At 33.3% G+C, this 18,549-nt stretch overlaps 1 protein-coding gene across 1 annotated transcript; it reads right to left on the minus strand.

The window, feature by feature from the left end:
• Positions 1-5,526: 5,526 nt before the first annotated feature.
• Positions 5,527-7,369, minus strand: LOC21408042 (aspartic proteinase PCS1). Its single transcript, XM_010098290.2, has one exon. The coding sequence runs from the start codon at positions 7,003-7,005 to the stop codon at positions 5,653-5,655; it is 1,353 nt and encodes a 450-aa protein (XP_010096592.1). The 5' UTR covers positions 7,006-7,369; the 3' UTR covers positions 5,527-5,652.
• Between the last annotated feature and the right edge of the window lie 11,180 nt (positions 7,370-18,549).

The raw sequence follows: 18,549 nt of genomic DNA on the forward strand, positions 1-18,549 counted from the left end.
GATTTTCGTCAACAAGACCACACCAGATTACCCCGCGGTGGCCCGTTAGGTTACCGGTTTAAAACTTGTAACTAAGTGTACTAGAGTTTGAGTGGATGTTTTGTAAAGAAAGTATGATGAGCAGTGTAAAAATAGTGCTTGAATGGGAATAAAAACGCACGAGTTTTGAGTGGTTCACTCTGTTAATTAAGAGTTACATCCACTATAAATTGTGGTATTCTTTTTGTTCTCTCTTGACTACATTCGAACAACCTCTCTCCTTTCTTCTGGGGTTTAGCCCCTTTTATAGCTTTATGGGTACATATGAACATTTGGGCTGCTTCTAGGGCTTTTTGACTGTTCCTTCCAAGTGGTCCATCCACTCGAGTGGCCTACCATCTCGTTTGCCTAGACTGTAGCCTACCAGCGCCTTTTGGACTGTTCACTCACCCAACCGTCCCCTATTACGGCCTACAGACCCCCTATAATCTTCAACCGTCCGTTTTAGGCGATTTAGGAGCTTATAATCATTTCCTATGCCACTGACTTTCTCCAAACCTAGACATAACTTTGGGATTTCCAACTTGTCATATCAGGTCTTTCTTAGGGTATGGGCCCAGTCATCTGCGTTCTGCCCTCGGCGCTCATACTGTATTAAGCAATGCGTAGCCTCTCTCCCCGTCGACCCTATCACGGTAAATCTGATGCAATAATATAGGCCTCGACCGTATGTAAGGTCGACGGTCATATATGATCGACCATTTCACGTCATAAGGGGGAGGGGCATGAGTTCTAGGCGCCGATAGCTACTTAACGTGGCCAGTATAGGGCCACGTGTTGCATGGTCTCCATCCGACGTGTCGATGCACGTTTTCCCACACAACAATAGTATGCCAGACGACAAAGATTGTTGAGAATGGTGTCCTAGAAGGACGAGATGTAATAGGATATTTATTATTTATTTAATAAAAGAGTTTATTAATTATTTTATGTGCATTTATTTATAAATATTTTTTGAATATCAAAGGAAAATTCCATGATTATTTATGTGACCTTAAACATTGTATATAAGTGTTATATGCGAGAGGATAATGTTTAAGGATAATAATAAAAAACGGTGTTCATAATGAATTTAATTAAAGTTCAGAATCTTTAATTAAAACATTATTAATACATATCATTCCCATTTAGAATGGAACGGTGTTCTCCACACTATTAATATGACGAGATATTGAATGAGTGTATTTCACATAATGAGATTATGTGGAATAAGGACACAGACAATATGAATTTCTAATAATTTCTGTTAAGTATAAAAATTCTAATTGAGTCTATTGATGGTCATATATACAATGATCTTAACAGACACTTATTTATGGATTTGTGTCTTTTGATTTACTCGGTATGGATTTTGAGATCCTGAATCCTATTCCTTATATTTTGGAGACATGATGAAGTAGGTAGCCAGGAATGTTATTATACGAGATGAAATCCATTCCTTCTTAAGAAATAAGTAGATAAATAATTCTCTTGGGGGTTGATTCAGTACTTGGACCAGTAGGAGCTCCGATTCATGAATGTGTTTTATGAATCACTGTCCATTAGAGAATCAATGGTACTTAAGGATAAATATACAATTAGAGAGGTTAACGAATTCTACCTAGCTCTAATTATGAATTATTTATGGAAGATTAATCTATATGCAGTGACTATATCAAATTGACACTTCACAGTTTAGAAGTAATTTATGTCTATAATTTCGAAAGTGCAATTCCAAGTTTATAGAGGAGTAACTATTGGCATTAATAGAATTAATTAATTAATTAAAGTGTTTAATTAATTATTAATTTTATTGGAGCTCGGGATTATAGGTCCATTAGTCCCCGCGTCGTCCTTGTAATTCTACGAGACACAAAGGGTAAAATGGGAATTTTAGAATTATGGAATTCTAAAAATTAAACACTCGAAAATAATTAATTGAGAATTAATTATTACTGAAATAATGTGATTATTTAAATTTGAATTTGAACACATCTAGTTTTATCCATTTAAACTTATTTGATAAGTTGTTCAATTTAGAATTCAAATTAATTTAAGTTTGACTTAAATTGGAATTTAAATTTGAGTCAAAATTGGACTGCAGGATAAATGATGATTTTCTCTTCCTTCCCTATCTGATGTTGGCACCTACACAGGGATAAAATCCCTTATCTATGGCCGGCCATAATGGATAAAAGAGAAGAGGAGATTTTGTTCCAAATTCAAATAGGAGATAATTAACAAGCTTTATATTGGAGATAGAGATTTGATTCATTTTAAAAGTTTGACTTATACTCTATAAATAAGAGAATGATAGAAAATTGTGTCTCACAATTTTTGAACAATTTTTGCCCTATATTTTGAGTGGTGGGCGAAATTCTCTTATTATGGGAAGGAAAAATTTTTCTCCAAAAAAATTCCACATCGTGCATGCGTTGGTGTTTGTAAAAATTCGAGTGTTTATTCTAACCCGTTTTGTCTCAGGTGTGCCCACACACACGTCTTCATAGATTCTAGGAATTGACGTGAAAGACATTGGTTTTCTAAACACAAAGTTTTGGAGCAAGGATTGTTCGAGGTCAAAGAACTCAAGTTATCATCCTAATCGGCCGCCAGGTATTATTCCTAATTGAGCTCTTAATAAATAAATTAATGTGATTAATTTATTCGTGCATAAGTTAATATAATTTATAGAGTATCTCAAAAGTTTTATGAAAATTTTTGTTATACTTGATCCGCCATTCCCCACGCTTCCGCATCCGAATTCGATTCGGTAACCAACATAGATTTGGTGGCTCATGAAGTGACTTTGCCTCTACTTCAAAAGTTCCAACACCTGCTTCCCAAACTTGACAAAGCTCCTCAATACTCCCATGTAAATCACAAATAATAAGCACTTATTTTCCCATGTAAAAGAGGGAACGCCAAACCTTTGTATTCTTAATTATTTGATTTTTTTTTGGAACTACGTGAGCACTTTTTTTTAATTATTTTTTAAGGAAAGAGAGAAATAATATTGTTTGGGGAGAGAATTAAAATTAATAGAAAGACTTTCTAGTATATTCTCTTATAAAAAAGTCTGAAGTACTCCCGATCTCCTCTCGAAAATCGCTCATCGCTGATTGTCGTTGCACTTCCATCACCATTGCCTTTGCGATTTGTGATCTCGCCCCGTCATATTCAATTGTATGCAACCGTCGATTATCTTCGCTTCTTCTCCATTGATGACATATCTGTTAAAAGCGGCAGCAGCAGAAGGTGTTTAGGGCGGTGGTAAGGTTGCTTGTTTTAATGATTTTGCTAATAATTAGCGTTTTCAAATATAGAGTTTGGTTTTCAAATTTATTTCACTTTTCTTTTGTTTCAAAACTGCTATTAGCTATAATTAAAAACAAAGTTGAAATGGGAAAAGCAAATAAACTTCTTTAAGAATGTGCTACGTGCTAATTAGATAATTTATGTTATTTACAATCTCGAAGTTTATGAAATCTGTTATATGCTATAAAATCGTTCCATTGAAAAATAATAGATTATCCTAGTAAAATTTAAGATTCATTTAATTTCTAAGTGGTGTCTCATTATTACTACAACCGTATAAATACAATTGTACAAAATCGAATGCCGGTTTGGACGTATGCTTACAAATCACAAAAAGCCTGGTATGAAACAAACAAGGAAGAAGAAAATGAAAGGCAAGCAAACGAGGGGTGAATGTGAGGCAGCGCTTTTGAGATGGGATCCGACGGCATATAATGGTGATGATGACAGCCTTTTTGGTAGAATGCCATATATATATATATATATATATAGGTATAATGTATATGCGGTTCTCGAAATCAACATCTGGTTGGTCGGCACTGACAGTCTGTCAAACTATCACTCAAATATAAAACACCATGGTACAGCATGACTGCTTACTGTTGCTGCTTGCGGTCTGAAAAATTGTTTAAGGGCACTGTTGTTTTATATTTAGAATTCTATATGGTAAAACTCACCATCTATTAAAAAATAGTATTAAACAACACCAGCGTTTTATAGCATTATTCGTCTACTTCGACTCATGTATGCGAGAAAAAATTCACTGTCTAAATGTCTTGCAGTAAATAATTGCCTAGGCACGAGGCAATAATATTTGGTTTTTTTTTTTTTTTTTAGTTGGAAGGCAACATTATTTGGCATTATTATACTAAAGATATTATTTGACATTTAGATATACACCCATGCTACTAATTATAAGAATTTTCCTATAAGATACTCTTTCTATCCTTAAGTATAATTATTGTTACTTGATAGGAAGTCAGTGATTCATAGCATTATGTAGCCCTAACAATTTATTAAAAAAATTATCTTGTGTCTATAAGTGTGGATTGTTATTTGTATTGTCTTTTTGTATAGTGAGATATATTTTCTCTTCAATCAAATTATCAAATCATGTCAAAGAAGAAAAAATTATCAAACGTGCATCAAATGTTGTTATTAAAAATGAAATATTTAATCTACAATATAATTTTGATGTGATACCACAATGACAAACACAAGATTGAGCATCTAACAGTGCTTCACCCCCCTAGCAAGCAAAATAAAAAATAAAAAATAAAAAAAATAAAAAAATAAAAAAATAATCCGTCGACATTAATCAGCTATTTTTCTCTAGCTGTATAGCACCAATCACCATCATGGTTAGCTCCTAAAACACTCGCACCAATACCTGTCAAATTCCCACCTGCTTTCCAATGAACAAGTCAAACAAAACACTCCCCAACTTTGCATATTGAATATTCCCTCAGAGTTATCCAGAGGTTTCAGATCGACTTTTCAGAGAGAAGAAAAAAAGAATCTCACAGCCACAGTTCAACATGGAAATTCCAAGCACCATATTTTTCTTTGCACTCCCGCGTGGCAGTGAACTATTGAGCCACGGAAATAGGACCAACCCAGAAACGACAGCAAAACTTGCGCGACCGTAGCTTAGTAGTAAAGACTACCGCAATTGGCTCTGGAATGAAAATTCAAATACTGACGAGAGTTTGGTTAATAAATTCAGAATTATTTTTATTTTATGTGTATTTTTTATAAAAAAAATATTGTACTGAATTACGAATTATGATTCGAATCATGATACGAATTTCTCTTTCAAACGTTCTCTGAATGTTCTTTTAAGGATCTTAAATGTGAAGGCCATTTGTTCTTGGCATTAATTCTGAATGCATTATGTATGGGATCATATTCCAGCGTGTGCTATTTGTTAGCTAATTCAGTAAAATAGAATTGGGGTGGCGTGTTCTTTGATGAGATAGAGCCTATTGTAAGATCCTTTTTCAGATATTTCTTTCAATTAATGAAAAAAAAAACCTTTAAGGTATGCACTTTTATTTTATCATAAAAATAATTATTTTTAATTATTAAATTAATTTTTTAATTATAATATGTATGCATGACTGCATTAAAAATTTATAATGCAGCGACACAAAATTGCTACTATTAAAACACTAATCTAATCCTAAAACACATTTACTTTTAATGGAACAAAATTTTAAGTCCTACCATAATTTTACCTTGAAAATATTGCAAAACTCTCTCCTTTCTTTTCCTTTTTCCTCTGTTTCGAAGAATAAAAAAAGAAAAAAAAATCTTCTACGTGTTGAGACCCAAGGCTCCGAGCCTTTGACTCACCAAATCACACCTAACCTCAGCGAATCCCACTCTCGATTTCGCCAGATCAAACTCCATCCACACATTCTGCTGGTGATGATGACCAATCACGAACGCCTCTATTCCCAGCAAATCCGAATTCCCAAACGTAAAACAATAAACCCAATCCCCCCCCTTCCCCGTCATCCCCTGCACCCTATACAGCAGTCTATCGCCGGACACGCTCATTTCCGCCCCCGTAAACACCAAACTCACTGCCGGAAAATCCGAAAACCCCTTCCGATTCGGCGGTACTCTGTAGCACAAATCCATCGCCCCTTGGAAAACGAAATTCGCATCCTCAAAAACAGTCGCCAATCCCCTCGTCTGCCTAACGAACTCCGTTTTCAACGCCGAATAAACCGGCCCGAGAAGGAATGTAAACTGGGTGCCCGAGTCGACCATGGTCTGTCCTGCCCCGGTGTGATCTGGCACAAATGAGGATCTCGGGATCGGCAGAAGCTTTCCGGCGACTTTAATTCCTTCGAGTTGGACGCTGTACGCGACCCGGTCGAAGTACGGCAATGGCCTCGAGATTTTCACGAACGGCGTGTAGTTAAGTGGACCCAACCACGAGAACTTCTCGTCTCCAAAGAGAAGAACGCCGGATGAGTCTTGTCCCGATATGCAGTACGAGAACTTGGAGAAACCCATCTGAGTGACGAACGACAACGAGCCCCGATTCATGCCGATCAAGCCCGTCGTTTTCGCGTCCTCGTCGGAGTTGGAGCTGAACCCGGAGTCCATACACCCGAATATGGTTCCGGGTCGGGTCAACGACCCGATACGGAAGGTTTCGTAGGCGAGGTTGCCGACGAGGGAGGAGGCGTCGGCGTAGGAAACGGAGACGTGGCAGAGTTTTCTGGAGTCGCATGAAGCGGGTATGGGTAAGTCTCGGGTTCGGGTACGGCAAACGGGTGAGGAGCAGGGGATTGAGGTGTAGGAAGAGGAGGAGAGAGGGGTGTAGATGGAGTTGAGGGTTGGGGATTTCTTGCAGTGAAGCCAGGAGAGCTCGCTGCCTGTGTCGAGGACCATGGTAACGCTCTGTGGGGGCGAGCCAACGGTCAACGAGACTGTCAAAGTCACGTTGTGGCGGAAGGAGAGCTTGTTGTTGGAAGAATTGGATGCCTTTGAGGTGGAGAGAAACCCTATTGGTGGCTTCTGGATTTTCAAGGGCAAAACGAGCGTTTTGGTCGAAACAGTAGAAGAAGAAGGAGGAGAAGACAGGAATAGTGGAATAAGGATGGAAAAGAATAATATGGCGGTGAGAAGGGAGATATTGTTGTTGTTGGTCATGGTTTTTTTGGTGATTTGTTAAGGTTGTGAAGTTTTGTTGTTGGTGTTTGATGTTCTTAAGGATGTGTGATAATTAGAAGGTGAGGCTGCTTCTTCTGTGCCGGTTGAATATGGGGTAGTGTGTTTTATTAGTTGCTTAAGTAGTAGGCTATAGAATGTGAAAGTTTGCAATTATAGTAACATGCAGTGAAGGTGGTACGTCTTGTTTGTATGCTTTTCAGTCTTTTGCAATGACAATAAAGGACACGCGAGATTACATGCATTGTAAATTTTAATTTTTTTAGCTCACAAAAAAAAAAAAAAAAAAAAAAGAAGGTTTACATTGTGATTTATGAGTTTAGATTAGAAGAACGATGAAAGACACTAGGAGTAGTAATGGTTCTGTGATGTTCAATTGCTAGCGTGACTACTTGGCTATTTATTTGATTCATATAGATTTGAGCGGAAAATTTGAATAGAAATTTAGACTTTTTAAAAAAAATTACTGCACTAAAAAATTAAATTATAATTCAAAACTATAAAATAAACGGAATTTTTGAAAATGTTGTAAATAATAATCCGATAATTGCTTAGTGTAATGTAAATCACCAGCACGTACTATAGTGGTTTTAGGAGTTATAATGAAATTAACTATTTGGGAGTGTAGTAGCTTTCTTGACAACCAACCCTAATATAACAGTAATGTACTTATTTTTGCTGTACATAACAATAATGCACTTTTTTCGGTTAATCAAAAATTACAATAACGTACTTGCTTCTTTTTGTTTTCTTCTTTGGTTTCTATTCCCTTGTCATTCATATCTCTCTCTCTCTCTCTCTCTTCTTTCACTAGGTTCTCTCTCTACTTATTTAGATGTTAATATTTGTTACTCATGGTTTACATAGACGATTTGGTATATCAGACGACAATACACTCATGATCTAATATGACTTAGAAAATAAGCTATATATATCTTCCATCAGTTCGTGTGTACATGGGGATCCACAAGTTTAATACACGTGACTTCATCAAATCCACATTAAATAAAAAATTCTCTTATGATTTTCTTTTGGTGGTATTACATAAAGAATTGACCTAAACCACTTTCACGAATAGAGTTTTTTTGTTACCTTCTAGACAGTAGACACGACACTTCTTCCAATAAGAAAATTATTCAGTTGTACCTCTCTCTTATCTGAAGCTCAATATAAAATGGCCACTAGGAAATGTGAAACGATGATACATGAATTAAGAATAATTTCTTTCAAAACACTGATTCTTGGTAGCTACTTTGCTTTTCCTTGGTTTTACAAATAAAAATCAACAAATTTATAGTGTCAAGTGTAACACCTAGCTGGCATTTGCCGTTGCTTATATAGTTTTATATGCGTGTTCTTTTGTTCATGCATATTACTTGGTTAAAAATGTTAGGGTCTTTTTTTTCTGTTATTTTTTTTTTATCATTTTTTGATATTTGTTGTTTAACACTTGGATTCTATTAACATAATATATTGTTATATAAATCAAAAAATAAAATAATAAAATTTATGTATTAAATAATAAATTTAAAAAGTGATACTAACATTTCTCTTACTAATTAGTAAGTGATCACAATGTTGTTAGATAGAAAATCCTTCTTTGCTGATTTATTAATCTTCGAATCCATCAATCACCAAAAGCTAAAAAATGACATATTCGGTTTTATCAATATACATACATCATTGAAAAGGGCAAAAAAAAAAAAAAAAAAAAAAAAAAAAAAAAAAAAAAAACTTCTGGGTACCGTCACTTCACCTTTCTAATTGTCAATTTAATGCGCCATATTATTTGCAAATAAAAGTTTAGGGTCCGTTTAGTTCGTTGATTTGTGTTTTTAATTCGAGTTGAGATGTGACTTTATATGAGAGCTTTTTACTGTAGTAAAAAAGTTAGATGTGATTATTTGTGATAACTTTTTACTGTAGAAAAATTCAAATTCTAAACTCGAATCAACGAAATAAACGGGGCCTTAATTGCTTAAAAATTGTTAACCATAAAAAGAAAAGTTTCTCCTTGTTTGTAGAAATTTGGGAATATCTTGAGGTAAAAATTTAGGACTTAGCACTAAACATAGTGGTGTCGCCACATCACATGTACGGTTAAGTTAGGAAAAAGCCCTAACTCGAGTTTTAAAATTTTAATTTATATATCTAGGATTTTAGTTGCGTAAATAACAAAATTTATAATTATGACCCTCTAATTTAATAAAAACTATATTTTATATTTTTAATATTGTCACGGTTTTTTTCACAATATGACCGTGCAGCACTTAACACTTCCCAAATATTAAGTCAGTCTTACTAAATTCAAATACTTAAGCAAATAGCTAGGGGAATAGCAAGAGAACAAAGAAACAAAGCTTTACTAACTCAAAAAAAAAAAAAAAAAAGAATACAAATATGATAGTTCTCTTGGTTGGTCTCAAATGAATTCATCTCATTTATAGGCCAAGAAAGGGTGGTTCTATTCACAAAGTTGTTTTTTCCATCCCCTTCTAAATATACATCTTATATTTTAGATTTACTTTTTGCACACTCTTATTATTACAAAATTAAATTCTTGACCCACTTCATTCTTCTTTTTGTACCCACCATTTCATTTTAATTCGTTACTAATATCATTTCTCTATTTTTTTTGTCGGAGCTTTGAGTGTGAATCTTTTTGCATGCATAAAAATTTTTACTATTACACTCTTTAGAAAAAAAAATAAAAGACAATATTTTACTATAGAAAATTTTTAATAGTAAATTTACATTCACTGTTACATGAAAATAGTAGATTTCATTTTAGAAAATTTAGTAGTAATGTAGCGTTTAATTTTTATAGTAAATGTCCTCAATTTTTCTAAAATAGTCATTTTCATTATGTTTGAAAAAGTGCTTCATTGTCTAAGACTCAGTTTCAACTGAAAAAAAAAAAAAAAAACAGAGAGAGAAAAAAAAAATTTTAAGTATTGAATTAAAATAAACTGGTGAATGAAAAGAAAACTGAAAGTAAAAAATTAAAATTTTACAAAATTAATTTATAATTTTAAAATAATAAGGACGTGTAAAAACTAAATTTACTTATTATAAAATTATAAAGAGCGTGCATCTAAAAAGAGGTGTTGACTATCTTCCAATTTTAAAAAACAAAAAAAAGAAAAAAAGAAAAAAGAGGTGTTGGGAATAAAAAAGAAAAAAGAAAAAGTGTTTATATAGAACGAACCTTAAAAAATACTCCACCAACTTACAAAGAAAATTAAGATCTAATTTAATTTGAAAATGTTACAAAAAGACCATACGCGTCTTAGAAATGTGTGAAAATGGTACCCAGGGTTTTGGCAAAGAACGACACGCGTTTTCCAAAGGTGTTTTTGGTAGGTAGTACTGGGGACAATCGTGGATACTCAAAAATCCCACCAACCTATACTATATATGTAGATGATAAAACTCATTTATTTCAAGTCACTGACTCTTGAACCTTATGAATAGATAATTGATTGGTTAACAATTAGCTGGGCATTATAATGTTGATTATGACCCTAATTAATTAAATTAAAGTTATAAACTTTCGGCTGCTAAAAACAAGCAAAAGCTAGACTCTGGTCTCTAAACTTGGAGCAGCAGACTCTACAGATTTCTGGCCAGTCCAATCTATTGTATATGGTTTGAAAGTCTTATGTTTAAACTTTAATCAGCATTTGTTTGGATATATATAGTTGAATAAGGTATTTGTGTATGGGTTTACAAGCAATTAAATAATTAATGAGATTGTCCCCTGTGGACTTAATTTGAAAATTTATATTTAATTAAATCTCTCAATCGACAAGCTTTTTTATTTAATTACATCATCCTCTTTTTTGTTGAAACTTTTAAATTAACAGGTCGTTCAATCACCAATATGCTGTGCTGTATTAATTTGCTTATAGAAAATACTACATCTAGTCTCGAAAGAACCATTTGTTAATTAACTCAGATTTCAACAAGCAAGATTATCTAGCTATCACAAATTCACATTCGCTATGCTGGAAATTTTAAGGTAATTAGTTTCTAGAAGAAAATATGTAATTGAGGTTTAACAATATTATGTAAAAACTAATGATAATGAATATCTAGAATATATATGTATATATATATATAGTTACTTATTATAACATGATTTACTCATGCATGCATTCCTCATTATCATTAATTAATGTTTTTTTTTTTTTTTTGTTGGTTTCAAGTGCTTAATATATACTTTATAAATAACAATGAAAATGCAGCTCTAACTTTGCATGAGAAAAGTTTATCTTTTTTTTTTTTAGTTTTTTTTTAACCTTTATTTTTATGGAAAAATCAAGAAAAGCTTCTCTTTCATTGAAAAATAGGAAAAAAAATTAATATTTGAAGTATGATTAGAATCTTTTCTTTTTGCTACATTCTAAATGGAGTCTTACTGGTCTAAAGCTATATCATTGCATTATGCAATATATGCATGGCTGCAGCCATTCTTTTTCTGTTTCATATTGATCCAAAAACTTTTGTCAAACTTTTCACAAGTATCAAGCATCTTTTCCATGTAAAAAGAAAAAGAAATGAAGTCAAAACAAAACAAAAAGAAAAATAAGAGATTATGGTACGTCTAGAGAACATAGCAGTGAAAGTCCAAACAAATTTTCATGAATATCCAACCACGTATATCCCTCCACAATCCTTCAAAATGATCATCCAAAATTGTCTGCTAATTGTTACTAGTTACCCACAGCTAGATGGATTCATATATACACGGGGACCATCCATATTATCAACACCAGTGAAAGTAGTTCTCTTTCCTAGCCTTTGAATTTTTTTAAATAATGACAAAGTTTAATCAATAATATAAGAATTTTTCTAAAAATAATTCTCGTTTCTTTTTCTTTTTCTGGACAATGGGCCAAAAGTTTGGTAATACTTTGATGTGTCGGTCATGTACTGATGCATTAAATGTCACTCAAATTTACCGACGAGAATTACTCCAATTATCTATAGTTTGACCATGTAAGGGTTTATATATATATATATATATATAGTAAGACTTCTTATCGGTGATTTACATTTTAAAAAGTTGATTCTAATTAAAATTACATCAAAGTAAAAAAAAAAAAAAATATATATATATATATATAGAGAGAGAATAAAGATTATTTTTAATACATATTTGAAGACTGAAACACAAAGACCTGCCTATAACTTATCTTTACAGATCCTAGTGTAGAAATCTTCAAATACAAATGAGTTTCAAATGGAGAAGCCGAAGAAACTAGGCAACAGATGAGTTGGGTGTGCTTTCACCATCAAAGTGTGTTGTAAGGTTCATCATTAATTTTATAGCAACTCCAACGTACGCGGTAAACTAGAGAACTAATTATAACTGTTCTAAATTTCACTAAAGCATGTGACTCTAGAGAAGGAATTATGCAAATGCTCACTTCTTTGTGTAAACATAGTTTGGTATTGACTATAGAGCAGGGAAAAGAAAAGAGAAAGAAAAGATTAAATGAGTAGTTGAAAAGAGAATCATACAAAATACTCACAGCTAAGTCGTTGACTTTGGACAAATAACCATATTTTTCTACTGATATCTCATTTACATTTCAGCAAGCACAATATGCAATAAGATGATTGAGCAAATATATATACATATATATATATATATCATTGTTCAATATCTTTTTTGGTTTTGAAGTGCCTAAGATGATTCAAATTTGATTAAGTACTCTCCATATCCCACTACAAAAAATAAAAAATTATTTTGACAACTAGATTTTCACATTGAAGATATTTCCTTTTCAACATTTTTCAATCTTCATGAGACGTTCATGATAGTACTGCCATTTGATGATGAAACATGCATGGATGTATTTGGCCAAATGCCGGAAAAAAGAAACAAACTTATCTGTTATGACACTAAAGGATATTGTCCTTACTAGAACGGAATGAAAAAGGCATTTCAACGTTTGCGGAAAGGTCGAAAAAGTGGACCAAAATTATGGACAATATCCAAGAAGCGGAAAAATAATTTTTTCGCGTGACCATTATAAAATTTTCACTAAAAAAAAAAATCACAATAACAATGATAGAGAAACTGAGCATAACCTTATCGAGCTTATAAAATACCCCATCGGATAAATATTTGTAAACAATTTGAACTTAAAAAATTCAGTTCTAATGGGAGCCTAAAATTAACGGTGGTACAATATCATAGATTTATTCATAGGGTTCTAATGAATTATTTTTATTAAAATTCTATTGAAATAGGTTTTATGGGTAGAACACAATTTTAAACGTTGAGATCATTTTAGATTGAAAATTAAATGACAAGACAAATTGAAATAATAGAAGTCATACGTTTCAAAGCTATACCCTCGTGAGGATATTTTTCTTACACTACAGTAAAAATTTAATTACTTTTATGCCGTGTTTGCGAAATGAAAATGGCTCCATAATTATATTTTAGGATAATTATATGGTAAAGCATAAAAAAAAATCAATTAGATACCGTTTTAAACCGCCAAATCATATTAAAATTACAGCATTATATGGCAGTTTAACTGAACTTAATAAAAGATCTTACAATTCAAAACTACATATTTTGGTTTTTTTTTTTTTTTTTTTTTCCCTTTATCTACTAAAAAGTTCTCATACTTTTTGGAAACGTTTTAAGATGCGGGAAAATTGTCCATGCCCATCTATGGATGTAGTATCATGGATTGGAAAGGTATCGACGTTGGAAGGTCATCTACCATCCTCAATCTCCGGAAGTAGGGACTACTTATCCAATTTGGTATGAGCCCTGTTACTAATCTCGTCGAATTGATTTTGTCTCTGTGAGTTTTGGGGGCTGGAAAAGAAAGGATTGTTTCCATTGATTAAGCTGCTGTGGGGTCCTACGCCCACAAATGGGCTCTATTCTGACAATAGGAAACGGGTCGAGGAAGATCCGAATCCAAATCGGGCCTAATAGATTTGGCCCAACATAGTTATTCCATATGAGTTATTTATTTATTTAGAGACAAGGGGTGAATTAGTAAATTACAGCGTAATTTTTTAAAATAGGTAGGTTATAGTATAATTAATATCTTAGGTTTTAATCATTATTTAAAAATTTTAAAATACCCTTCTCTGTCTTCTTCCCACCTATGGTGTGGTCTACCATGACCGACATTAGCTCCGGCGACCAATAACTGACTCTAGTGATCGCTGACCGGCGCCAACGACCAATAAATACTGCATTTACCTGTGAACACTGTATTTACTGTGAATAATATATTTACCAGTAAACACCGTATTTATTAGTAAATACCCTATTTACTCGCAAATACCATAATTATATGAAAATCTAGCTGCCGCCGCTGATGACCGGTAAATACCGTATTTACTGATATATATCGTACTTACTCATAAATACCATATTTATTCAAAAATTTGGCTACCGGCGCTGACGACCATTTAATACAGTATTTACCTGTATTTACTCATATTTATCTGAGAACATGACCACTCGCATGACTGTTAAATACCGTATTTACCTATAAAAATCGTATTTACCAGAGATATTGTATTCACTCGTAAATACCATATTTACTCAGATATACCAGATTTATGTACTCGGAACTCCGGTCGCCGTGATAAACATCGTATTTACTAGAAAAAACCATATTTACATAATAATCTGACCGTCGACATCGGCGCCTGATAGATACGATATTTACTTGTAAATATTGTACTTCCCGAAAATCCAACTGTCGACGACGATCGCCGAAAGTTGGTAAAAATCCAGTCGCCGGCGATAAAATTTGCCATTATCATTGTTGAAAAAACATCATTTCTCAGGAAAAAAAAAACAATCAAATCTCCAAAACAACAACTAAACAACATCATTCACAACAAAGAAATCACAAACTCATATATTCCACACAAAAAAAAAAAAACAAACTCATATCTAACAATCATAAACTTAGACAAAATTTCAATAAAAACTCATATATAAAAAACAAAAACTCAGAAAAAAATTTGAAAAACACAAACTCAAAGAACCATCGTTGGTTCTGGCTGTGATCACCATCGAATGTTGTCCACAGTCTGTCGAGATCAGAGTCACGCTTGATAGAGAATCACTTGCACAAACGATCTGGTTCGAGGTCCCAACCAGAGAAGGTACCGATGATCGCGACGTTGTTTGTCAAAAACTCCCCTGCAATCGCTCATGTCAAAAGATTTTTGATGTCGTCCGTCTGACGCGATTCAGCGAAGAGGAAGGAGTAGAGGGAATGGGGCGATGTCGTCTTCATCGCGAGATTGGAGTTGCCAAGATTTGCTGCGTAGGTTACGGAGATCGCGACGACGGAGGTATATATATATATATGTCAAAGAAAAATTATGAAAATTAGCGATATTATATTCTTATCATACCGCGTCATCAAATTACTATATTTAATAGTAACTAGTGATAAAAACGTAACTATTGAAAACTTGTCCACAAGATAGACGGATGTGACATTATCAAAACTCAAAATAAATTTTGTTACATAATTATAAAATTCAGCATCATAGCTATTAATATCTCATGATAATAAACCAAACCCAAACTTAAAATTAACAAATTAAAGTTCAAAACTAAATCCGAACCCTACAAATACCAATCAATGTTCCCACAATTCAATCAAAAATAAAAAAATTAAAAAAATTAAAACACTAAACTTTGATTTTAGTTTCAATTCCAATTTAAATTCTAACTCCAATCTATACACTCAATTCAAATCACAAACTGTAATTGGTGAAGTGAACACGCCCTAAGAACATCATTCATCTTTGTTTAGTCACTCCATATCAACTTCATTATACATGTGCGTGCATGATTAGGTCCGGAAAAAATGAGAAACCTTCTCCACTCCGACTCCGCTCTCAACTCAGAATATTTTTCTCCGTATCGACCCCCAGTCATACCCAACCAACAAGGGGCCGGTACCTTCACGGCATTGCCTCTTTCATATCAGTCATTGTTATATATGAATTTCAACTTGTAGACTAGAGAACAACATAATATTCTTCCACGTGGATTAGCGTGGATCATTCGGTGGTTAATATTGGAATTACATATGAATGCCAAGCATAACATACACAAAGCATACGGAATGTATGATGCATCCATATATGTTGGTCATGTTCGCTTTGCGAGTTTAAATTGTGTGAATTAAAACTTATATGTAAGTTTTTTATGGTTTAAATCGACGTTTAATAGTGTAAGATTTAAATATGAAATAAAGTATGAACCATGTTTAGTTACATTATTATAATTATAGGTTTGAACCATGTTTAGTTACATTATTATAATTATAGGTTTTTAAAAAATGTAAGTAAAAGTGATTGATGAGAACTTTTGAGTTAGTTTTGTAAACGGTATTTTAGATTAGAACCCAATGATCTTTGAGGAGGACAGGAGGGGGTAAAGTGCTATAAAACCTTGAGTTAACACAAAACCTAAAAATCAATATGCAACTAAATATGCAACCAAAAGGGCTAAAAGATTTGGACTGCTTTTTCGAATTCAAACCCACAAGAACCCTCCAACCAAACGCCATGACTAAGTCGACTATAATCTCTCATTCACAAGTCAACTATTTTCTTAAGATAAGAGCCACAAACGGACACAAAATGATGATAAAATGGACCGTAAGGGCAAAGCTGGCGCCCGGCGGGCAGGTCCGGTCTTCCCTCGGCTTTCAATGATGGAGACGGCACGGTTCAATCTTTTGACGCGTAGAAACTACTGTGGGCCAATGCCATTATCAGACGAAATTTAATTTAGAACCCATTACTACTTGAAAAGGTTGGTTTAGTAGCTTTATTACCCAACAAAAAAACAAAAAAAAAAAAAGGGTTGTGTTTTTAGCTAAGATGTGAAAGAGACACATTATAGAGGTGCGCAATTCCGACCTTATCTTCAGGATTGAAATATAATATTTACTTCAACTTCCAGATTCCTGAAATGTGTCATTACGAAAGATACATTTATGCGAGCTGTTTTATCATTCTTTTTCGAAATGACTTTTTTTTTTTTTAATTCCTCATTTTATCACGTAATCTAATTCTCTGAAAAAACACAAAGATGACTAAGGGGAAAAAAAATTTGTTTCAAAAGTTGGTCACAACAACAATCCACGTGAAGAACATGTCACGAGATGCCAAAAAATTATTTCTTGGGCAACATCCCATGCCTTGCTGCTTCACACATATCAAGAAAGAAAAACTCCATATTTGTCTCATGGGCGTTGTCAATGGTGTAACTTTCACTTTCACTTTCAGTAGTGTAATACAACTTTGTGGGTATATGGCATCTATCGCAGTCAATACCAGATGGCATAAGAACTCTGAAATATCTCGAGTATCCTTTGTCTTACCTCAAATATCTGGCATGCAATGTATTATAGTATAAGCTCCTAGGCACACTTGCATAATATATCGAATCAAATCCCAATCCAAATCCCTTCCAGATATTTATGAGTTAAAACTAGACACACTTGCATAATTTATCGAATCAAATCCCAATCCAAATCCCTTCCAGATATTTATGAGTTAAAACACACGTAAAGAGAAATGTGCAAAAGAAATTTATTTATTTATTTATTTTAAGTTTCAAACACACTTATATGATATACCCTGCATGTGCAATTTTTGTCTTCTCAAGTTTTATACACCTTGTTTGTATTCTGTACTTCAGTTTAAGTCAATGTGCCAAATCTTATCCAAGAAAAAATATATATATATTTTTCATGCTGCAACAACAACAACAAGCATTAACTACAACTTAATTAAAATCGGCTATGTGAATTTTACTTTTTCACGCAGCTCTGTTTTTCATGAAATAAGTAACTACAACAACAACTACTTGTGCCAAAACCTCCCACTTCTAACTTCCAAGCACCTTATTTTGGTAAAGTTGAGTTATTCCAAGTGTCATGGCTAAAAGACACTACTTTGCGTCCAATTCTTTTCGCTCCACACATTGCTAACTATTTTGAATTAAACAATTGTAAAAACCTATGAAATGCTAGATGTCAAAACTTTCGGTGCAAATAAACCATAATGAATGTTAGTTTAGATAGATGTCAAAACTTTCTATAAATGGAATTGGCGAACAAGAATGTACCACATATTTGCCAAAACAGATTCTCGAGATACGCCAAACGTAATTACTAGAAATCCAATTTGAACTCAAGTAATTCTCGAAAACCCTTAACGAAGAATTGAGCAAGAATTATCTCATACATTATGCATGCTTATGCGTGCTATCTAATTAGTATCATCCAACAACCCTTAACGAAGAATTGAGCAAGAATTATCTCATACATTATGCATGCTTATGCGTGCTATCTAATTAGTATCATCCAACTGCTTATGTAACTAAGTTCGAGGTATTTGCCAAAACAGGTTTTTGATAAGTCGAACACTTCAAATTCAAGGCTAAAACAGGACTTACCATCATCCAAATTTGAACTCAAGTCATCCTCAAGAACCCTGAGC

Source organism: Morus notabilis, unplaced genomic scaffold, assembly GCF_000414095.1.
Source record: "Morus notabilis unplaced genomic scaffold, ASM41409v2 Scaffold139, whole genome shotgun sequence".
NCBI classification, from domain to species: Eukaryota; Viridiplantae; Streptophyta; class Magnoliopsida; order Rosales; family Moraceae; genus Morus; species Morus notabilis.